Raw genomic sequence first — 25,158 nt, forward strand, 5'->3', positions numbered from 1 at the left:
GAACCAGTGTCACAGTGCCAATTCAGCTATATTATGATAAAAAGACAAGCCTTTTGAAAGAGAGAGAATTCTCATGAAATGGATGAGCATGTCTCTTAAAATTGAATATCTGACACCAGCTTCAGCAAATACAATTGTCAGTCAGTTGGAACCACACAGTCTTGTGATTTTTCTTTTTGTTTGATTGTTGTCAGTCATTTGTTGGAAAAACATTGGGACAATGCAGAATATAGCTATATCACCCATACAAGACCTACCTGCAGAGTGAGACAGACAAGCAGAAAAAACTGTCCTCCTCAGAGAGGGAAACTATGGTCCTGAGGCACTGGGGAGGAATAGGGCTCAGGCTCATAGGTGACCTTTTGTTCAGGGGAAACGGAGCAGACAGACCCCTGTAGAGGTCCCCTTTCAGGGCTGGGATCACTACACCAGAGATGGTTTCTTTCTGCTCTACAGAGCAGATTGACTGAGGAGATTTTAATACACCTCTAGATTGGAATCTTTTAAAGTGACTACCAGGTGAAAATGAAGGAATTGACTTATATCTTCAATAATGGAACGTTGTTCGGTGTGTGTTCAGAGTCCTGCCGCTGCTCAGGAATGTCAGCAATTCTACAGATCAGATGTGTATTGTGAGCATAAATAATGGTAGTCGACGTGAGAATTCAACTCCAGTCAAATATCTGCAGTTGTGCAATTACTTTGAAGAAAATGGACATGCTCACGCAAGGTGACGAGCTAGGCTTTGTAGTATTCCATTCTCAAAGAAACAGATCATGAATTTAACTCGTTTGTTAACTAACTGTGGATTTTTAAGCTAACTGTGGGAAACTAAGGTTTTGACTGACTTTGAAGAAGTTCTGAACATGTAAAATAAATGATATGCCAAGGGAGCTACGGTATTAAAGTATAACTCTTCTTCGAATAGGAGCAATTTGGTGGCCATAACCTTGACATTAAATCAAGGACTAAGACTTAAAACTACGACCTTCAAGAATCTATGACCTTCAACCTCTCTCACTCATATTAAGGATATCTGTTAGAGAGCCAAGATATACTTGGAGCTGAATCGTAATATTCAGCATTGACAATTAACATATCATAACATCTATATAAAATATGGCTGTGTTGAAAGAGAAAACAAATAGGTGGAAAAGTGAATAATCGCTGCCCCAATAACTCTCAGTCACTGGTGGCTGTATCTACAGCCACAACACTCCAAGGGGCATTGCATTTATCAGCCTGATGTCGTCATACACTCAGTGGCCAGTTTATTAGGTACACCACCCCGTTCGCTCCTACAGACAGTGAGTTACATGGCCTTGGCTTGCTATATAAAGCAGGCAGACAGGCATGGAAGCATTCAGTTACTGTTCGATTGAACGTTAGAATGGGCAAAACAAGGGGCCTAAGTGACTTTGAGTGCGGTATGATCGTTGGTGCCAGTATAACAGAAACGGCCGGCCTCCTGGGCTTTTCACGCATGTCAGTGTCTAGGGTTTACTGAGAATGGTGCGACAAACAAATAACATCAAGTCAGCAGCAGTCCTGTGGGCAAAAACAGCTCATTGATGAGAGACTTCAATGGAGAATGGCAAGATGCGTGCAAGCTAACAGGTGTGCCACAAACAGGCAAGTAATGGGCGCAGTACAACAGTGGTGTACAGAACGGCATCTTGGAACGCACAACTCATTGGTCTTAGTCACGGATTGGCTATTACAGCAGAAGACCACACAGGGTTCCACTCCTATCAGCTAAAGACAAGAAGAAGCGGCACCAGTGGGCACACGATCCCCAACACTGGACAATTGAGGAGTGGAAAACATTACCTGGTCCAACGAATCTCAGTTCCTGTTGTGTCATGCTGATGGCAGAGTCAGGATTTGGCATAAGCCAATGGCCCCTTCCTGGCTGGTGTACAGGCTGATACCAACTGAGCAACGTTTGAACACCACTGCATATCTGTAGTTGTTCTGGAGGCAAAGAGGGGTCTGACCTTTATTTAAATAAGCAAATCAGTTAAGAACAAATTCTTATTTACAATTACAGCCTACCCTGGCCAAACCCTAACAACACTGGGCCAATTCTACACTGCCCTATGGGACTCCCAATCACATCCAGGTTGTGATACTGTCTGGAATTGAACCAGGGTCTGTAGTGACACTTCTAGCACTGAGATGCAGTGCATTAGACTGCTGTGCCACTCATGAGCCCTAAGTGGAGGGGTGTACTAGATGTGTGTACATAATAAACTGGCCAATGAGTGTATATCAACAGTAAAAGTTGGCGGTGTATGAGCTAAAAGAAAATTGTTCAATCCCACCCATTGACCAGGTGGAAGTAAGACATGTTACTATTACAATAATATAATAAGCCATCAAGTAGACTGTTTTCTCTAAAGCAACTTACAGTGATACATTTTACATGGGTGATACCAGGAATCAAACCCACAACCCCAGCATTGCAAGCACCATGCTCTACCAACTGAGCTACAGAGGACCATTGTGAGGCATTGAGAGGACCATTGTGAGGCATTGAGAGGGGCAGAAAGATGTCTGATGGCCAGGTCAATGTGACCTCATCTCTCTGTCAGAGCTGATGGGATGTCAATCTGACACAGCTGAGAATTGAAATTGGAAGGGATACCATGAGAGGGAGAAGGAGGAGGATCTCTCTTTCACCGAAACAATAAAATAAAAAGGCGATACCCTGACAGCAGATCAAACAATCAGAGCCACGCTGGAGGGAGATGAAGTATAAAGTAACAAACATCAGCCTAGCTGTCCCCTTCCCAGAGAACACTCTTAACAATGGCCGAAGGACTGTCCGAGGACTGTCAACACAGCTGAAGAAGATGTAAGAGTTATTGATCCACACATCATATTGTTAGAACTGAGTATCTCTATGTGTATTTATTATGGATCCCCATTCATTCCTGCCAAAGCAGCAGCTACTCTTCCTGTGGTCCAGCAAAGTTAAGGCAGTAAATACATTTTTTTTTCAATTACAATACATCCACAGATTTCACACTGTGTGTCCTCAGGCCCCTACTCCACCACTACCACATATCTACAGTACTAAATCCATGTGTATGTATAGTGCGTATGTTATTGTGTCTGTGTGTGTGTGTGTGTGTGTGCGTGCGTGTGTGTGTATGCACGTGTCTGTGCCAATGTTGTGTTGCTTTACAGTCCCCGCTGTTCCATAAGGTGTTTTTTATTATTTTTTAAAATCAAATTTTACTGCTTGCGTCAGTTACTTGATGTGGAATAAAGTTCCATGTAGTCATGGCTCTATGTAGTACTGTGTGCCTTCCATAGTCTGTTCTGGACTTGGGGACTGTGAAGAGACCTCTTGTGACATGTCTTGTAGGCTATGCATGGGTGTCTGAGCTGTGTGCCAGTAGCTTAGACAGACAGCTCAGTGCATTCAACATGTCAATACCTCTCATAAATACAAGTAGTGATGAAGTCAATCTCTCCTCCACTTTCAGCCAGGAGAGATTGACATGCATATTATTAATATTAGCTCTCTGTGTACATCCAAGGACCAGCCATGCTGCCCTGTTCTGAGCCAATTGCAATTTTCCTTAGTCCTTTTTTGTGGCACCTGACCACATGACTGAACAGTAGTCCAGGTGCGACAAAACTAGGGCCTGTAGGACCTGCCCTGTTGATAATGTTGTTAAGAAGGCAGAGCATCACTTTATTATAGACACACTTCTCCCCATCTAAGCTACTACTGCATCAATATGTTTTGACATTACATTACATTACATTTAAGTCATTTAGCAGACGCTCTTATCCAGAGCGACTTACAAATTGGTGCATACACCTTATGACATCCAGTGGAACAGCCACTTTACAATAGTGCATCTAAATATTTTTAAGGGGGGGGGGGGTGAGAAGGATTACTTACCCTATCCTAGGTATTCCTTGAAGAGGTGGGGTTTCAGGTGTCTCCGGAAGGTGGTGATTGACTCCGCTGTCCTGGCGTCGTGAGGGAGTTTGTTCCACCATTGGGGGGCCAGAGCAGCGAACAGTTTTGACTGGGCTGAGCGGGAACTGTACTTCCTCAGTGGTAGGGAGGCGAGCAGGCCAGAGGTGGATGAACGCAGTGCCCTTGTTTGGGTGTAGGGCCTGATCAGAGCCTGGAGGTACTGAGGTGCCGTTCCCCTCACAGCTCCGTAGGCAAGCACCATGGTCTTGTAGCGGATGCGAGCTTCAACTGGAAGCCAGTGGAGAGAGCGGAGGAGCGGGGTGACATGAGAGAACTTGGGAAGGTTGAACACCAGACGGGCTGCGGCGTTCTGGATGAGTTGTAGGGGTTTAATGGCACAGGCAGGGAGCCCAGCCAACAGCGAGTTGCAGTAATGACAGTTTGACCATGACAGTTTACAATCTAAGGTTACTCCAAGCAGTTGAGTAATCTCAATTTGCTCAATTTCCACATGATTTATTACAAGGTTTAGTTGATGTTTATGGTTTAGTGGGTGTTTTGTTCCAAATACAATGCTTTTAGTTTTAGAAATATCATTGGATGTGGTGAAAATCTAATTATTATCAGAAACAGTTTATTACATTGAGGCCCTGGTATTTGTATCAACCTTTCTAATACTGCCAAGATTAGAGACATCCGTGAAACTACTTGGTACGGAAAGAGATAACCTTATTAATCTCCATTATACACAGGATGTGAAGGCTGAACAACTTTCTCATTCTTTCAATCATTAATCACAATTTCCTTTGATGTGCTTTCTGGGAAACATAGGAGTTATAACAGCACTCACTGTAATTGTATTGTGTGATTTGTCTTGATCCTGCTGTTGTATCCCAGAGCAGTAGGGTCAGTCTGACCCTGGCCACAGATTAGTCACAGGGACACATCTATTTCAGCATTCAGTACACCAAAGAGGTTCCGATATGCCTTTTATCAATTGCATTTAACATAAGGTTAACACATGCACACAAGTGCTCAAATGATTAATCACAAAAAAAGTCATTTGAGTGTAGGCTAATTGGTTTGCATGCTATTTCTATTGCAATTCTCCTGTCAAAAAATGAAGTTGTGTTCTTTTTTTACAGATAATTACTTCACTAGCATATTGTAATTCAGATCCCATACATATAACAATACAATATGTATTGGATACTTTGTATGTGATGTGAGTACAAACAAGCCATAGTGAAGTCTGCAAATCCCTTGGACTTTGCCTCAACTCACTAAATATAAATAGCCGTTCAATTGTTATACTGTTTAAGTAACAGCCTCCTTGCATTATACATTCAGCAGGGGAATATAAAAACCAGTTCCTCGAAACACATGATCCACTTAATTTGTCATTTTCAAACCCCTTGAGTCTTGTTACAATTGGGTAAGTGCAATATTTAAAGCCTCTTTGTCACTGGAAGGACTATTCACCACCAAATGTGGATTTAAAGTGGCATTTGCATGGATTATGTGCAGGTTGAGTTTAGCTTTTGAAATTAATTTAAGGTGAAAGGAAAGCGGTATAACTCATCTGAGCACAGTATTGTTGAAGTTTGACGTGCTGGAATCTTATGACTGACTGTATGCACAATATGCTCAGTTTGTACTAGCTGATTCTAATCTGTTGTCTTTTACCCAGCCTGGAAAGATGGCTCAAAACCTCAGTGGTGATACTGTATCTAAGTAAACTCCAGGTCAAGGATATTACAAGCCTTATCCAAACAAACATATAAAGCCCCTTACCATATTGATAAGCATTTTGTTTATTTGCAACCCTCCAGATCTGGTATGGAAACTATTCCTTAACACCTAGCTAATGCTATTAGGCTTGTAGCCTCTCCTCTTGTGCTACAGTATTCTGTTTGAAGTGAATGAGATACAGTTGGCATCACAGATGTAAAATGTCAGTCCCTCTGCTGTTTGATGCAAACAAACACTCAGCCAACTAGCCGCAATAAGATATGAACATAATACCACATATTTCTCAGTCAGCATTATTTACGTGAACATAACGCCACATAACTGTGAGCATTATTAACACATCAAATCAAATCAAATTGTATTTGTCACATGTGCCGAATACAACAAGTGTAGACCGTGAAATGCTTACTTTCAAGCCCTTAACCAACAGTGTAGACCGTGAAATGCTTACTTTCAAGCCCTTAACCAACAGTGTAGACCGTGAAATGCTTACTTTCAAGCCCTTAACCAACAGTGTAGACCGTGAAATGCTTACTTTCAAGCCCTTAACCAACAGTGCAGTTCAAGAAGAGTTAAGTAAATATTTACCAAATAAACTAAAAGAAAAAAATAACACAATATAATAACAATAACGAGGCTATGGGGGGTATAGGTAGAGGTAATTTGTACTTGTAGGTAGGGGTGAAGTGACTATGCAGTTCTCTATGAGTGATTTGAGAGGTCAGGACAGCTATGTTGTGTGGCGGGGAAATGTGAACTGTGATCAGTGCATTAGAAGTAGAATATCAGACTAGTCTCAACCCTTCTACCCTCCATTTCCCCACAGAGATCCGCGAGGCCTTCAAGGTGTTTGACAGAGATGGAAACGGCTACATCTCAAAGCAGGAGTTGGGGGTGGCCATGCGGTCTCTGGGATACATGCCTAATGAGGTGGAGCTGGAGATTATTATCCAAAGGCTGGACATTGATGGTGAGTTACAAACATACGCAATTTTAAATTAGGTTTACTGGGATAATTCAAGATAATTGGCCCCATTACATGTGTAAAAGTGTCTGGCTGATGAAACTATTTACTAAATATCCCCTCTCCTGTCCCTGCAGGTGATGGCCAGGTTGACTTTGACGAATTTGTTGCACTGCTTGGACCAAAACTTATTGCTGCTGGGATGCCTGATAAGTTCCATGGGGCAAACTTTGACTCTGTATTTTGGAAGGTAAAGTATCACTAGTATCACTATCAAAAGCCTCATCTGTGCAGTCTCATTCTCTTCTTTCTCTTTCAGAGTTAATTATGGCTTAATATTTCCTCATCAGAGTGAGATGATTTTCCTGAGGGCTTTTAAAGCTTTTGTGATTATAAACCACAGTCAGTCTAATTAGAATTACCATAAAAACATGATAGGAGCTAAATGAGTCATTAAAGAGAGGCCAATTCCACTGTGGTTATGAAATCACGTATTTTATTCCTAATTGCCATTGCAATCGTTCCCCTGGGATTCAAATTTCTATTCCATTTTTTCCATGAGAGAGAGAGAGTAGTTCAGGGCAATGTTCATACAATTAATACAAACACTTTCTTAGTTGCTTTATTGTTTCAATTCTTCATCACTCCGTGATGACTGGATCATGACATTGGATGTCATAATAGTCAGGGGGCTGTTCATGATTTTAAACTTCATAACAGTAATTCCCATCAGAAGAGGCTGGTAGGATGAGCTACAGGAAGATGGGCTCATTGTAATGGCTGGAATGGAATAAACTGGAACAGAATCAAACATGTGGTTTCCATGTGTTTGATATATTTGATACAGATCCATTAATTCCATTCCAGACATTACAATGAGCCTGTCCTCCTATAGCTCATCCCACCAGCCTCCTCTGATTTACATCCATGTGTCTGTGTAGAGATAGAAACCCTTGCACCTCTTATAATTGTCTAACATAGAAATGCTCCCCTGTGTAACCTTGCTCAAACATTCATATGCAGACAGACACCTGTAGTTGTGGTCAGGAACTAAGTTTCCATCTAACCTTTTCAAGCGAGTAAAGTACATGTCGGAACAAATGTCACAACAGGCCTAATGGAAACAGAACATTTGTCAGGAAATGTCCAAATGTTGTCAAAACAAAATACAATAGACAATGCAATTTATTTACAAATATTTACAAATACAATTTGTGTCTGTAAAGTTGATTTTGCGAGAAATGTCGGTGGAAACACTTATATGCACAAATATTGATACCATCATATCGAGGTAAATCATGATGAAATGTTGTGTGGTCCTCCCAGTACGACTCGTCGGGGAGCGTGCAGTTTATTAGGCTACAGATGAACTTCACAGGGTGGTGAAAGTGTAAGTGGATGAGCTTAATGCACCTTTCCAATAAATATTGAGGGTCTTATTCTGGTGACATGATGATCGTTGCTTTACTACTGTTTGACAAATAAAAAATATTGTCGCTGTTATCCATAATAATCTCATCATGTAGACTAGCCTACCCACACTGTATCTGTTGATAGATAGAGCACATGTACCAAGACCAGAGTAGGCATGTGCTATTTAACACAACAGTTTTTGTGATAAAACTATTGGTGGTGTGGAAAAATTTTGACACGATATATCAACGTTTTTATTCGGTACATGAAAACGTGACTTTTTTTGGTGTGCATTCCCTCGTCACACACTGATTGTTATCTGCAACAAGTTCCTTTGGTGGAAACACACCACTGGTGGAACATTTGCATATTTTTGATGTGTATTTTTGGATATTCGCATGCAAATCTGTCGCCTGTTGGATGGAAACCTAGCTAGTGTTTGTGTCTGGTACTATCCCCCAGTGTGACATGTCGAAGCTAACGGTAGATGAGCTGAAGAGGCTCCTGTATGACACCTTCTGTGACCATCTCACCATGAAAGACATCGAGAACATCATCATGACCGAAGAGAGCCACCTGGACAACCAAGTGTGCCAAGTGGACATTGACAGTAAGAGCTTCAGCCAGCACAATCATGTTTAACACATTGCTGATAAATACAGCTATGCAATATTTCTAATGAGCAAAATTCATGCTACCGTCTTAAGAAGGCTTGTAATCGATGAAGTACAATGTATTGTGTACTGTTTTCCTGATAGATTTCTCTCTCTGTCATTGTCTCTCTATTTTTCTCTCTCTCTTCACAGCGAGCCCGACACAACAGGTGAAGCACACTTGTGTGCGGAAGAGTCTGATTTGTGCTTTTGCCTTTGCATTTATCATCAGTGTAATGCTTATTGCAGCTAACCAGATGCTCCGTAGAGGTATGAAGTAGAAAGTCCTTCACTACCAGAGGGGAAAATAGTTTTCTTCATTGTCCTTTCACACTCAATCCAGTGACTAAGCAGAGACAAATTAAACTGGAAAAAAATAACCAAAATGACATGGATTTTCTTTGATTCAGAGACATACACTGAGTGTACAAAACATTAAGAACACCTTCGATATATTAAGTTGCACCCCCAGAACAGCCTCAATTCATTGGGGCATGGACTCGACAAGGGTGTCAAAAGCGTTCCACAGGGATGCTGGCCTATGTTGACTCCAATGCTTCTTACAGTTGTGTCAAGTTGGGTGGATGTCCTTTGGGTGGTGGACCATTCTTGATACACATTGGAAACTGTTGATTGTGAAAACCCCAGTAGCGTTGCCGTTCTTGACACAAACCAGTGCACCTGACCCCAACTACCATACCCAGTTCAAAGGCACTTAAATATTTTGTCTTTCCCATTCACCCTCTGAATGGCACACACACAATCCATGTCTCAATTGTCTCAAGGCTAAAATATCCTTCTTTAACCTATCTCCCCCACTTCATCTACACTGATTGAAGTGGATTTAACAAGTGACATCAATAAGGGATTATAGTTTTCACCTGGGATTCATCTGGTCAGCCAGTCATGGAAAGAGCAGGTGTCCTTAAAGTTTTGTACATTCAATTACCATTCTGTCCTGAGATCCATTTAGAGCCAGAGCATAGACCGAACTCCGTTACTAAAACCGTCAACTGGACGAATGGGCATTCAGTGATGTAAAGTAACTAGTTTTAAGTTTCATCTATGGTATTGTGTGACAAAACTGCACATTTTAGAGTGGCCTTGTATTGTCCCCAGCACAAGGTTCACCTGTGTAATGTTCATATTGTTTAATAAACTTCTTGAAATGCCACACCGGTCAGGTAGATGGGTTATCTTGGCAAATGAGACATTCTCACTAACTGGGATATTAACAAATGTGTGCACAAAAGTTGATTGACCACAATTTACATGTTGCGTTTAAATTTTTGTTCAGGATAAGTACAAATAATTTGAAGTACTACTTAAATATTTTTGGGGGGTATCTGTAGTTTACTTTACTATTTACATTTTTACATTCTGCCATAGCATGGCATGTAGCCAATGGCAGTCGCTAAAGAAAATGTGATAAGAAGCGAATGAGATTGGAAATGGGGAAATACTTCTTAAACACATAAAATATTAATTATCATTATCAAACCTAAGATGGGATCTGCCAATCTGAGGCTATTGAACCACTGTTCCAACTGCTGGCTCACCCCAGTTCTCCTTCTAAACACACAGCACGTGTAAATTACATGTATATAATACCAAGTAATACAATTTGTGTACTTCCTCTGTGGTGGTTGTACTTCAAAGTCAGATGTGTTTATTACAGTTATTATGCAAATTATAGTTCTTGCAAAAAGGTACATGACAGTTTTCTGTAAATATTTCTGTTCTGTGAGTAACAGGTTTTATGGTATGCTGTGAAGGATATTGAAACATATCATGGATATCAATGTTGTTTTGTTTGGCTGTTGACATGGTCCACCAAAACAACATTCAGCTATTGTTTAGATTTTGACTTGGTTATATTTTCTTAATGGAAGAAGAGACACGGTATATCAAAGATGATGATATCAAGAATGTAAACATACAATATTTTTTTAAACCAGGGTTCTAATGCATGATTTCCAGGTTTACTGAAACTGGAATACCATTCTAACACAATTAATGTGTTAATGGCCATTTACTTCATTTTTACGTATTACTCTTTTGTCATGTTTCTTTTTAAGAATCCGTGTTTATCATACAGTACCAGTCAAAAGTTTGGACACACCTACTCATTCAATGGTTTTTCTTTATTTTTACTATTTTCTACATTGTAGAATAATAGTGTAGACATCAAAACAATGAAACAATGGAATTATGTAGTAACCCAAAAAAGTGTTAAACAAATCAAAATGTATTTTATATTTGAGATTCTGCAAAAAAAAGTAGCCACCCTTTGCCTTGATGACAGCATTGGCATTCTCTTAACCAGCTTGATGAGGTAGTCACCTGGAATGCATTTCAATTAACAGGTGTGCCTTGGTAAAAGTTAATTTGTAAAATGTCTTTCCTTCTTAATGTGTTTGAGCCAATCAGTTGTGTTGTCACAAGATATGGGTGGTATACAGAAGATAGCCAGCCCTATTTGGTAAAAGACCAAGTCCATATTATGGCAAGAACAGCTCAAATAAGCAAAGAGAAAGCTCAAGCCATCATTACTTTAAGATATGAAGGTCAGTCAATGCGGAACATTTCAAGATTTTTGAAAGTTTCTTCAAGTGCAGTCGCAAAAACTATCAAATGCTATAATGAATGTGGATCTCATGAGGACCGCCACAGGAAAGGAAGAGGATAGAAGACAAGTTCATTAGAGTTAATTGCACCTCAGATTGCAGCCCAAATAAATGCTTCACAGAGTTCAAGTAACAGACACATCTCAACATCATCTGTTTAGAGGAGACTGCATGAATCAGGCCTTCATGGTCGAATTGCTGCAAAGAAATCCCTACTAAAGGACACCAATGATAAGAAGATACTTGCTTTGGCCAGGAAACACAAGCAATGGATATTAGACTGGTGGAAATCTGTCCTTTGGTCTGATGAGTCCAAATTTTACATTTTTGGTTCTAACTGCCATGTCTTTGTGAGACGCAGAGTAGTTGAACCGATGATCTCTACATGTGTGGTTCCCACCGTGAAGCATGGAGGAGGTGTGATGGTGTGGGGGTGCTTTGCTGGTGACACTGTCTGTGATTTATTTAGAATTCAAGGCACACTTAACCAGCATGGCTCCCACAGCATCCCACATTCTGCAGCAATACGCCATCCCATCAGGTTTGCACTTAGTGGGACTATCATGTGTTTTTCAACAGGACAATGACCCAAAACACACCCCCAGGCTGTGTAAGGGCTATTTGACCAAGATGGAGAGAGATTAATTGCTGCATCAGTTGACCTGGCCTCCACAGTCACCCGACCTCAATCCAATTGAGATGGTTTGGGATGAGTTGGACCGCAAGGGGAACAAAAAGCAGAACAACAAGTGCCTAGCATATGTGGGAACTCCTTCGAGACAGTTGGAAAAGTATTCCTCATGATGCTGGTTGAGAGAATGCCAAGAGTGTGCAAAGCTGTCATCAAGGCAAAAGGTGGCTACTTTGAAGAATCTGAACTATATTTTGATTTGTTTAAAACTTTTTTGCTTACTACATGATTTTATATGTGTCATTTCATAGCTTTGATGTCTTCACTATTATTCTAAAATGTAAAAAATAAAAAATAAACCTTGAATGAGTAGCTGTGTCCAAACTTTTTACTGGTACTGTATATTAAGAATTAAATGATCATTTTGATGAAATGCTATATATTTTGTATGACAAATAATAACATACCAGATAATACTATATAAAGTAAAGTGAAAAAGAATGGGTCGTGCAATAGTCTCGGGCAATTCCAAGGTACAAGAGTGATGCTGAAACTTTTCAGACTTGTTAAAAGTAGTCCTTGAGCATAACGTTGTATGTTTTGCAATCATTGGTTTTTGTTTGATATACATTTTAAGGTGAAACATCTGAGTCTCAGCATCGTTCTGTTAATGTGGAATTACCCTCTACCTTGCTGAGGAGGACTAAATCTTGCTTGGTTATCTGTTAATATTTACAGTATACAAAACACTGAGAACAGCTTCCTAAGATTGAGTTGCACCCCCTTTTGCCCTCAGAACAACCCTAATTCGTCGGGGCATGGACTCTACAAGGTGTCCAAAGCGTTCCACAGGAATGCTGGCCCATGTTGAGTCCAACACTTCCCATAGTTGTGTCAAGTTGGCTGGATCCGTTGGGTGGTGGACTTTTCTTGATACACACGGGAAACTGTCAAGCGTGAAAAACCTAGCAGCATTGCAGTTCTTGACACACATCAATGCGCCTGACGTTCAAAGGCACTTCAATCTTTTGTCTTGCCCATTCATTCTCTGAGTGGCACACACACAATTCATGTCATAATTGTCTCAAGGCTTAAAAATCCTTCTTTAACCTGTCTTCCCCCCTTCATCTACGCCGATTGAAGTGGATTAATCAAGTGACATCAATAAGGGATCATAGCTTTCACCTGGTTAGTCTATATGTCATGGAAAGAGCCGGTGTTCTTAATGTTATGTACAATCAGTGTATATGAGAATTAACTATATGACTACACGCATTTGTGCAAATGTGAAATAGCCAGTGTAATAGACAATACATACAAAAATATGAAAGCAATGATATTGCATATGAACAATGTTACATTGAATTATTGAGGAAAATCTGTTTATGTACAATTTGTTGAGAGCTGATCTGATGTTTTACTCATATCCCTCAATGTGTCATATGTAGCAGTTTGGTTCTCTATATGTGACTGTGATTGTCATCAAGTCAAACATAGTGCAGCTCTGATACTTTGTGTCAAACACAGGAGGAAATCCACATATCAATCATTTCAGAATAATATGTTTTATGGACCAACTATTCTTGATCGAAAAATAACTTGTAACAAATGTATTTGTCAGAGATGAATGTCTTGCAAATCTAAATGAACACAATATATAGGTACAGTTGAAGTCGGAAGTTTACATACACTTTGGTTGGAGTCATTAAAACTAGTTTTTCAACCACTCCACAAATTTCTTGTTAACAAACTATAGTTTTGGCAAGTCGGTTAGGACATCTACTTTGTGCATGACACAAGTAATTTTTCAAACAATTGTTACAGACACATTATTTCACTTATAATTCACCGTATTACAATTCCAGTGGGTCAGAAGTTTACATACACTAAGTTGACTGTGCCTTTAAACAGCTTGGAAAATTCCATAAAATGACGTTATGGCTTTAGAAGCTTCTGATAGGCTAATTGACCTCATTTGAGTCAATTGGAGGTGTACCTGTGGATGCATTTCATGGCCTACCTTGAAACTCAGTGCCTCTTTGCTTGACATCATGGGAAAAATCTAAAGAAATCAGTCAAGACCTTGCAGACCGCCAGAAGTCTGGTTCATCATTGGGAGCAATTTCCAAACGCTTGAAAGAACCACGTTCATCTGTACAAACAATAGTATGCACGTATTAACACCATGGGACCACGCAGCTGTCACTCCGCTCAGGAAGGAGATGCGTTCTGTCTCCTAAAGATGAATATACTTTGGTGCGAAACGTGCAAATAAATCCCAGAACAACAGCAAAAGACCTTCTGAAGATGCTGGAGGAAACAGGTACAAAAGTATCTACATCCACAGTAAAACGAGTCCTATACCAACATAACATGAAAGGCCGCTCAGCAAGGGAGAAGCCACTGCTCCAAAACCTCCACAAAAAGCCAGACTACGGTTTGCAACTGCACATGGGGACAAAGATTGTACTTTCTGGAGAAATGTCCTCTGGTCTGATGAAACAAAGTAGAACTGTTTGGCCATAATGACCATCATTATGTTTGGAGGGAAAGGGAGGAGGCTTGCAAGCCGAAGAACACCATCCCAACCGTAATTCACGGGGGTGGCAGCATCATGTTGTGGGGGTGCTTTGCTGCATGAGGGACTGGTGCACTTCACAAAATAGATGGCATCATGAGGAAAGGAAAATTATGTGGATATATTGAAGCAACATCTCAAGACATCAGTCAGGAAGTTAAAGCTTGGTCGCAAATGGATCTTCCAAATGGACAATGACCCCAAGCATACTTCCAAAGTTGTGGCAAAATGGCTTAAGGACAACAAAGCCAAGGTATTGGAGTGGCCATCACAAAGCCCTGACCTCAATCCCATAGAAACATTGTGGGCAGAACTGACAAAGCGTGTGCGAGCAAGGAGGCCTACAAACCTGACTCAGTTACACCAGTACTGTCAGGAGGAGTGTGGGAAGCTTATGGAAAGCTACCTGAAACGTTTGACCCAAGTTAAACAATTTAAAGGAAACGCTACCAAATACTAATTGAGTGTATGTAAAGTTCTGACCCACTGGGAATGTGATGAAAGAAACAAAAGCTGAAATAAATCACTCTCTCTACTGTTATTCTGACATTTCACATTCTTAAAATAAAGTGGTGATCCTAACTGACCTAGGACAGGGAATTTTTACTAGTATTAAATGTCAGGAATTGTGAAAAACTGAGTTTAAATGTATTTGGCTAAGGTGTATGTAAACTTCTGACTTCAACTGTATATGGTGAACGGAAATGATCCCTAACGTAAACCTTTAGGTGTCCTAGAACTGTCTAATGTCGCCTTTGGTTATGGCATTTTTTCAGCATCAGTAAACTCTTCCTATACTCTTTAGATGCAGAGGCGGTAGGTAGCCTAGCGGTTAAGAGTGTTGGGCCAGTAAGGGGTTTGAATCCCTGAGCCGACTACATGAAAAATCTGTCAATGTGCCCTTGAGCAAGGCACTTATCCCTAATTTCTCCTGTAAGTCGCTCTGGATAAGAGGTAAAAGGTAAATAAATGTAAATGCACATACAGTATGTACCCATCACCACATCAAATATACATTTATAAAAGTGCTGTCTGGGAGCATGTTGTCCAATAAACACAAGCATAAATAGCCTTGTCAAATGTTTTTTATTCCTATCGTACGGATACTGTAACTTTTTAAGGGAACAGACATAAATATTGTAAGGTTTTAAGATGTAGTGTGTGCAATTGAAGGTTAGTGATTGTTGGTGTGTATCATATTGTGAGACAACAGGTGATACACACATTCATATAAGACTGCCTCGAAATCTACTCCAGGACGTTACTAGAATTTGATATAAATAAGGAAATGATACAGACATGTGAAGCTGCATTCTAATTAAGTTTGAATGTGAATCTTTCAGCTGATTTCTGTAGCACCATTAGTGTTGTGGCTGTAGCTCTATGGTGGAATCTCAATGGGCCAGATGGTGGCCCTACCTTCAGACAGACATCAGTAGCTCTGGTTCCCTGGGACTCAAATCCCAGCATGAGTAGACAGGAAAACTTTAGATACGGAGTAGTAGCAGATATCATTAGACAGGTCAAAATGTTCAGTAAACCAGAAAGAGGTGGAAAAGGAGACAGACTGGGTGGAAAAATAATGGTGTTGGAAATCAGAATCTCAATGTTCTTGGCCCATATCACTTTCTTCTGAGCTTACTTATCCTCAGAATTACCATAGAGGACAGTGAATTGCAAGTTCTGTTTTAATTGTTCATATAATTGTTAATAAATGGTTTATATGGGAGATACCAGCAAACCTGCTTGAAATTCCCATACATAGCCTCTGGGGTTTGACAAATATATAATGGAATTTCTTTCTGCCCTGTTTACTAACAGGAATCAAATAATAAAAGACAGTGAGTACTCAAGTGGGGAATGATAAAGTGATGTGTTATCTGAAGAGAATCAGCAATACAACATATGGTTATGCTGTTGTATGAAAATATATCTTCAAGAGGTGATATAATAAGCTGACAGCCAACCTCTAAAGGCACTAATATTACATCAGCATGAATGGAACATCAAGTCTAATCAATGCACAGTAATGGCAAGGATCCATTTGATCACGCAGCTCGATTTTCCCTGAAACCATGCAACATGAAAATAAAGCTCCTGCCCAAAGGGTTCCAATACCTCTCGTTGTTTACATGTCAGACTCCTGTTTGATGATATCGTGTCTTGACAAGCTGATGACCTGAGAGGATCTGACATGGAGGCACTCACTGAACTTTAGTCCCAAACAGGAGAGGTCTTCTCTTCACCCCTCTGACAGTGACAGGTCTATGATTCACACCCAGGGAAGGCACTTCCTTTCTCCCTCGAGGACCTTTAGCTCACAAGAGTCTGGTAGACTGTCTATAACATTCCTCTAGGGGGACTTTGGCAGACATTGGCAGACACTAGTTGCTGGCTGGCCAAAGATCTCTCAAAGGGGGGTGACAATTCAGATCGACTTTGGATCATATTGACGACTGTTTAGTTTATCCCCTGGGAGAAGGACAGAAAAGGAGAAGGACATTTTTCATAGGAACTTTTTTCATAATGGTAAATAGCCAAAGATGCAATAAACTGAAATGATTATGCAATGGATCTAAATAAAAAAGTGGTGCTGTTTCAAATGGGTTTCTTTGAGCAGTGCAGATATGCAGAAACTCATTAAAACGTAATGATGGTAATCTATGCCTTTATTTCTTTTCCATCTTTTGTCTTTTGCGTCTCCGGTATCCTAACTCCACATCGCCCTTCATAGACTGTAACACATACCACCACAGCAAAGAGTTGAAATAAATCATATTCTAGGGAGCACAAAATCCAATAATATCTACATGCCTTTGAAAACATCTAGGCCGCTTTCCCGACCATGACAAAAAATATCACTGGGACACATTTTGTTTATAATATTGTGTGGGTAGAGTCAACAGTTACGTTTTGAACATTCATACAACATGTTATTCTCCTGAGATTTGCCAATCTGTTTTAGGTATTTACATTTGTTAGAAGAGAAAGCTAAAAATGGTTGGATGGTTTTAAAACAGGATTTAAGTTTAAGTTTGTAATAGTGCCTGCAGTTGCTAAATTACACAAGAGCAATTGGGGGTAAGCCTGGCACTCGTTCCCCAAAAGGCAATGCAGAACCTTGCTCATCTTAATTAAATGTTACAACTTTTGGTGCGTAATAATAATTAATTAATGCATCTCGGACTGCATACCAATGACAGGTCCAACAAGTAGCTGCATACACTATGAATATATTATCTATTACCCCACTGCATCTTTACAACCATTATTGCTGCATAATGCAAAAATCAACCTTCCTTTTCCATTTATTTTCAAATCAACCTTTCAATTCCAAACAAGGAATTTGAATGTTTATTAGATATGAATGTTTACCAAATATGAATTTCCAGTTGTTTTACATTGCCATTTTCTAGATCTGCATAATGATCTATATTCTTACATGACACACCCTGTAAGAAGCAATCATGACAATTCCATATGTTGAACCTAATTCCAAGCTATCTACTAGGGTGATATCTATTAAATAGCAATACAAATATGACATTAATGATTAATGACCAATCAGTGAAATGAGGTTTGACCTGCCTGGCATGTGCTGGCAACTGAATCTCATCAGTTCCTGGTGCATATGCTTTCAGCAGAGAAGCTGAAGACTTGCTGCTGGGGAGCCATTTCTCTTACTGTGTGTTGCAAATCAAAAGTTAAATTGTAGTGTTGATTTGCTGTTAGGGGATTTTACTCTGCATTTAACCTCAAGCCCATAACAGCCAAATGCAATGCTTGAATGATTGGACTGTGAAAAACAAACCACAGTGAAGAACCTCTACTACTGCCAGGTGCCTACAGCTGTCATGCATAGGTGTAATAGGTGGCAGGGAAGTCAGGCGCAGGAGAGTCAAATGGAGTGTAAATATGGAGTCTTTTAATAAAGTTCCAAGAGTATGCTCCATAACAATAAATCATTACATTACATTTACATTTAAGTCATTTAGCAGACGCTCTTGTCCAGAGCGACTTACAATGTACAAACAAACAAAACATGGGTACGAGGACCCGACGCGCACCTATACAAACAATCACATTGACAACAAATCAATCTCTGACAAAGACATGAGGGGAAACAGAGGGTTAAATACACAACAGGTAATGAATGGGATAGAAAACAGGTGTGTGGGAAGACAAGACAAAACCAATGGAAAATGAAAAAAGGATCAATGATGGCTAGAAGACCGGTGACTTCGAACGCCGAGCACCGCCCGAACAAGGAGAGGCAACGACTTCGGCAGAAGTCGTGACAACAGCACATAGTCAATAATGGAATATCAGTAGGGAGGGGGACTGTTGAATAACAAGAAATACAAACTGCTTTCAGTAACATATGTGTAAAACACAATTACACTAGCAACCTGTTACAAAATAGCCTACTGAGATATTTCCAATTCACAGGTGACAGATTTTTATCACGGATTCAAGCAAGACAGACTCGATGTACATTTGTATTCATTTATTTTGTTTATTTAACTCGGCAAGTCAGTTAAGAACAAATTCTTATTTACAATGACGGCCTACCCGCTGGGCCAATTGTGCGCCACCCTATGGGACTCCCAATCATGGCCAGAGGTGATACAGCCTGGATTCAAACCAGGGACTGTAGTGACAACTCTTGCACTGAGATTCATTGCCTTAGACCGCTGCGCCACTCGTACATTGGGACTCTGCTTGTAATTATCTTGCAGAGCCTAGAGAAACCGTTGTTAATGTGTCACATTTCAGCAGGGAATGGACTCGGTATTCAGCACAGCAACTTCTCATTGGAGGTGGTTAAGGTCTTAAAGAGCAGCGAGAATGGTAAAAAGAGAAGCAGATCAGATATAAAGAGCACAGTGTACCGGCAATTAAGCAACCAATGCAAGCTGCATACTAATGGTTGGATAGTAGCAAAAAGCTACTATTAATAGCTACAAACTTTTCTACTTAAAATTTTGTTTGGTACAATGACTGTACATTTTGGTGAATAGTTTGAATAAATGCAAAACTACAAGTGTAAATACCAACTTAATTATGTTGAGTTATTTTATGCCTGGTTCAGGGAAACTTATCAGGGCTCTCGGTGGCAGGTAGGCAGACACTAAGGCCTTGTGTCAAGTCAGTAACTAGTCCTGCTCAAATTGACCATGTGAGTTTTTATCACAGAGCCCAGAGATGTAATACAGCCAGCATGGGCATAATATTCAGAGTAGAGGAGGTACTCACACTGCTGGCCAACCAACCAGCAAAGTATCCCTGTCCTGGCATCTCCCTCAGAGCCAATCTGAAACAAATTGAAAATGTTATTCTAGGGTGTAGCGGTTTGGGTTTTAATCTGTGTCACTGTCACAGGAGAGGCAGATGATGCCGGCAAAGGGTCGCCATCACATGGTGATGTGACATCCTGCCAAGGCACGGTCTGGTCTGGCCCTCAGTTGTGTGGCACATACTGACAGGGCTCTAATTACACACTGAAGTAAGGTCCTGAATAGCACTTGTTCTATTTTCCCCTACAAATGAAATGTGGGGAAACACTATTTTATTACCTGAAGATAGGGACACAAAAAATATGTTTTTACAAATATGGACACCATCTTTTGTGCATGTGGCCAACATCAGTGATGAGGTAAAGTTGTAACATCCATCCACTCAAAATAAATCTTCCCAAAATACACAAACCACTTTTTCATCATAAAGAATAGGTGGAGGGAAGGAAAGCACATTTTTCTAAATGTGGTTGCCACTCCAGTACTGCTGCTTTCCTGAGGTCATCATTTCAAAAGCATTACAACCTCACATTCTGAAAATGTATAATTCATAATCCATTTTCTTAAATCCAAGGACTTCCTCAACAAGTCTGCATGCACATAACTCATAAGACTAATGTAGACTAATGAAGAAACTCAATTCAAATATGAAGATAACAAAATACCCTCACCTTCATCAAGTAAAAGTTTGAGGCTTAATAAAAATAAATGATCAATTCTTGCATCACCAAATGGAACTTTTGAGAAATAAAATGGTGAATCTCCTTTAGTTAACCCCATTCAGTTCAGCCAGACTTTCGATCCACTAGGGTGAGGGGGCCGAATTGAGGGAGAGAGGTCAGGAATTGTGAGGAAATGTGGTGGTATATCATTCTCTGGTTGATCGTCATCATCTTCCTCTTTCAAAACACTGTAGGGAGTAAAATAGATGAACCATTTTAGGAAAAGGAAAAAGAGGAAGAGCTATCGTTGCACTGATGGTATCAAATCTGATGCTGTGCAAGTGAAAATAACATTTTACCACTAGCATGCACAGTAAGTACTGACAGCCTTTGACCATTTATTCATACGGTACCTTCCACTGCTGAGGGTGGCTCTCCTCTTCTCCCCCCTGGTAAGAGACTCCTCTATGCTCTGCTCAGGGGATGCTCTGTGCTCTGAGTCCTCTATGCTCCGCTCAGGGGATGCTCTGTGCTCTGGGTCCTCTATGCTCCTCTCAGGGGATTCTCTGTGCTCTGGGTCCTCTATGCTCCGCTCAGTGGATGCTCTGTGCTCTGGGTCCTCTCTGCTCTATCTTTCATCTAGAGTTCAGACTGCACCACTTAATATGGAGCTAATTAACATAAGCACCATGGTAACTTTGAATTCCGAGCAAAATTAGTAACGATGCTTACTTTGAGGGATTTCATTAAACCACCTAAATGAACAGAGTGGCATTGTGTGTTCATAATTCAAACATCAGAGTAACTTGCCACCATAATGATGTAAATTTGACTTAAAATTTTATCATCATGCAAGACATAACTAAAATGACGCCGACGCCATTGCTCATAACTGAATACCCTTCATTTGAGGACCATGTCCATGGCAGACAGTGCCATCTTGTGGAAACAGCTGAACTTCATTCTGCATTCTTAGGTTCTCCATTTCATTTATTTATTTAACTAGGCAAGTCAGTTAAGAACAAATTCTTATTTACAATGACGGCCTACCAAAAGACAAAAGGCCTCCTGCAGGGACGGGGGCTGGGATTTAAAAAATGTATTCAATATAAATACAGGACAAAACACATCACAACAAGAGAGTCATAACACTACATAAAGAGAGACCTAAGACAACATAACAAGGCAGCAAAACATGACAACATGGTAGCAACACATGGGAGCAGCACAACAACTTTGTACAAACATTATTGGGCAAAGTCAACAGCACAAAGGTCAAGAAGGTAGAGACAACAACACATCATACAAAGCAGCCACAACTGTCAGTAAGAGTGTCCATGAATGAGTCTTTGAATGAAGATATTTAGATATTTAGATACTGTCTAGTTTGAGTGTTTGTTGCAGCTCATTCCAGTCACTAGATGCATCGAACTGAAAAGAGGAGCGGCCCAGGGATGTGTGTGTATTGGGGACGTTTAACAGAATGTGAATAGCAGAACGGGTGTTGTATGTGGAGGATGAGGACTGCAGTAGATATCTCAGATAGGGGGGAGTGAGGCCTAAGAGGGTTTTATAAATAAGCATCAACCAGTGGCTCTTGCGATGGGTATACAGAGATGACCGGTTTATAGATGAGTATAGAGTGCAGTGATGTGTCCTATAAGGAGTATTGGTGGCAAATCTGATGGCCGAATGGTAAAGAACATTTAGCCGCTCGAGAGCACCCTTACCTGTCGATCTATAAATGATGAATCCGTAATCTAGCATGGGTAGCATGGTCATCTGAATCAGGGTTAGTTTGGCAGCTGGAGTAAAGGAGGAGCGATTATGATTCAGGAAACCCAGTCTAGATCAGAGAAGGACAGTGCACCATCTAGCCATACTCCCAAGTACATGTATGGGGTGACTACCTCAAGCTCTAAACCCTCAGAGGTAGTAATAACACCTGTGGGAAGAGGGTCATTCTTCTTACCAAACCACATAACCTTGTTCTGAACACCTCCAAAACAAAAGTCAAGGGTAGAGAAAGCTTGTTGTAGAGCATAACATAAAATCCGGGGAGAGGCCAGCTGAGTACAAGACTGTATCATCTGCATATAAATGGATGAGAGAGCGTCCTACTGCCTGAGCAATGTTGTTAATGTAAATTGAGAAGAGCGTGAGGCATGGGATTGAGCCTTGGGGTACTCCCTTGGTGACAGGCAGTGGCTGAGGCAGTGGCTGAGACAGCAGATTCTGACTTTATACACATGACTCTTTGAGAGAGGTAGTTAGCACACCAGGCCAAAGACACCTCAGAGACACCAATACTCCTTAGCCGGCCCACAAGAATGGAATGGTCTACAGTATCAAAAGCTTGGGCCAAGTCAATAAAAATATCAGCTTAGAATCAAGGGCAATGGTGACATCATTGAGGACCTTTAAGGTCACAGTGACATATTCTTAACATGAGCAGAAACCAGATTGCATACCCAAGAAAATACTATAGACGTCAAGAAAGCCAGTCAGTTGATTATTGACAAGTTTTTCCAACACTTTTGATAAACAGGTCAAATTAGAAATAGGCCTATAACAGTTAGAATCAGCTTGATCTCCATGTCCCTCTGACATGTGAGAGAATCTGCAGTTGTTGCCGAACACACACTGGCCTGATGCAAAGGACAAAAATATAAGCAATACACAGATAAATCGTAAGGGTCTTTAATTCACACGACATGTTCCTTGTATCTTTAATTGTAGTCTTTAGAAACCTCCTGCATGGTTTCTTAGTCCGTTCATCAGAGGATAGCTGCTGTATCTGTGATGAGAGAAGAAGTGTCTTTGTGTATATTAAAATCTACAACCACAAGTATATCAGATGATAAAAACAACTGTAGAGATAGGGTCATTGTCAATTATTTTTAGAAAAGGACTTGAACGGAATTGCATTTGATCACATCCATCTGAATATAACCCCAACCATTTCTTTTTGCTGTTATTTTGTAATTATATTACGTCTTCTGATTGGTTACTGTGTCAAACCTTTACGCCCTGATCTGATGTAGGAAACCATGCCTAAGCAAATTCCATGTAGCTTCATCGAATGGGCAGGTGGGGGAGTACTATTCATCTCTGTGTTAGTTTCCTGGTTCGTTATCTATATGTTTTGTGTATGCAATGTGTGAACTATGACAAGATTTTCCTAATGTAGGACAATAAACGTGATTCTGAAAACACATTGGCAACTTGATGTTGGTCCTGCTGTCTGCCAAAATGCCAAGTAAATAAAGCCTTTTTAAAACAAGAAGTTCCTTCATCTGTTCTTCAAAAGTGCATTGATGGGAAAAGTAAGCCAAGCCATCATTCCCTCATTTTTTTCTGCCCGTCCATAGACAAACCTTTTTCTAAAAGCATCTCATACTAAGTCTCCATCAATGTATAGTTTAAATATTTTACACACTTGAGCGCACCAACACAATGTTTCTTCACACCGAGGACCCAACTTTGTCGGACTGAAACTCTTGGGATATGACATTTCTTTCCTCTGAAATGGTCAAACCAGGCTTTTGTTTTAGATCTGTGGTGTTGAACACCGTACATGTGTTTTTTCCTGTTGTGTACGTTGTCCTGAAAGGGCCGGTCACAGTCGTACCGCTTCCCCATGGTTGAGATTCTGTCTTCAGTTCAGTCAGCTATAGAGTCACCTCATATCTCTGAAACCAAGCAGTGGCTGTGTTCAAGAGCATCAAAACCGTGATGTATCATAAATTGTGACAGACTGACTGATCTACAAATAATTATGAGTTGTTAGATAATACGTGATTTGTAGATCAGACAGTCGATAGCACTGTTGAATGCAATGTCGAACAAACCCAATGATTGAAAATATGACCGTCACATTACAGGCCCCAATTGAAGTGCCAAGACCTTCAAGTGCTTACCCTGCAGTGAGTCAAGGGTTGGCAAACCCTTCTTGTGTAGAGAGCTACTGGGTGTGCAGGCTTTTGTGCCAACATGACTCTCTACACGTCTGATTGCATAGGCTACTAATCCTCCAACCCCCTGCTCATCAAGACTTTAGTTAGCTAAAGCAGGGCTGGAGAAAGGGTAGTTTGAGAACCCAAGGCCATACAGCCGTGATACAAACTCGGTCTAGAACCTACATTCACTCCAGCCACCATGGTTGACCAACGAACTGACCATCCTTGTCTAACGTTACTAGCTATAATGAAATAAGCAATACAAACCTTTTTTATGTGAGGATTGGGACACTCAGTCATAGTATTCAGCTGACATAACATTTAGCAAATGGTTTAGCTGTTAAATCGTTGTGACTTCGATGCGAGCTTGTTTTCTTGAAATGTAACATTTCTTCTTCGATGAGGTTTAACGGTGGTTTGCATCCAATATACGTTGCATTACCACCCCCTACTAGATTGGAGTATAACTCTGTTATACTTTGTTCAATTTTTGAAATTTAAATAACAATATATCAATAAATAAATACCCTACCATCTAACACTATACTCACTAAAACCCACCACCCTACTCCACTATTTAAATCCATTTGGCTCTACCTCAGACCAACAGCCTGAAAGAATGGGACACCACCACTTAACACACCCTGTAACTCTTCTGACGTCAAGTCTCACACACCCAAAT

The 25,158-nt window shown here is 40.4% G+C and overlaps 2 protein-coding genes across 2 annotated transcripts in view; one reads left to right on the forward strand and one right to left on the reverse strand.

The window, feature by feature from the left end:
• Positions 1-15,627, forward strand: part of LOC118391713 (calcium-binding protein 7-like) — a 45,063-nt gene extending 29,436 nt beyond the window's left edge. Inside the window, exons 2-5 of the mRNA XM_035783215.2 lie at positions 6,519-6,662; positions 6,794-6,906; positions 8,532-8,679; positions 8,876-15,627. Of these exons, the coding sequence (XP_035639108.1) occupies positions 6,519-6,662; positions 6,794-6,906; positions 8,532-8,679; positions 8,876-9,003 (533 nt within the window). The 3' untranslated portion in view covers positions 9,004-15,627. The remainder of the gene's footprint in view (positions 1-6,518; positions 6,663-6,793; positions 6,907-8,531; positions 8,680-8,875) is intronic.
• Positions 15,628-20,451: 4,824 nt separating this feature from the next.
• Positions 20,452-24,209, reverse strand: LOC118391714 (zinc finger matrin-type protein 5-like). The gene is made up of 6 exons (XM_035783216.1): positions 24,010-24,209; positions 23,257-23,305; positions 23,120-23,168; positions 21,476-21,509; positions 20,931-21,058; positions 20,452-20,765 (listed from the first exon to the last, which is right to left on the reverse strand). Exons 1-6 carry the CDS (start codon positions 24,157-24,159, stop codon positions 20,636-20,638), a joined length of 540 nt encoding a protein of 179 aa, XP_035639109.1. The 5' UTR covers positions 24,160-24,209; the 3' UTR covers positions 20,452-20,635.
• Positions 24,210-25,158: the final 949 nt, after the last annotated feature.

Source organism: Oncorhynchus keta, chromosome 12 (genome assembly GCF_023373465.1).
Source record: "Oncorhynchus keta strain PuntledgeMale-10-30-2019 chromosome 12, Oket_V2, whole genome shotgun sequence".
Lineage (NCBI taxonomy): Eukaryota > Metazoa > Chordata > Actinopteri > Salmoniformes > Salmonidae > Oncorhynchus > Oncorhynchus keta.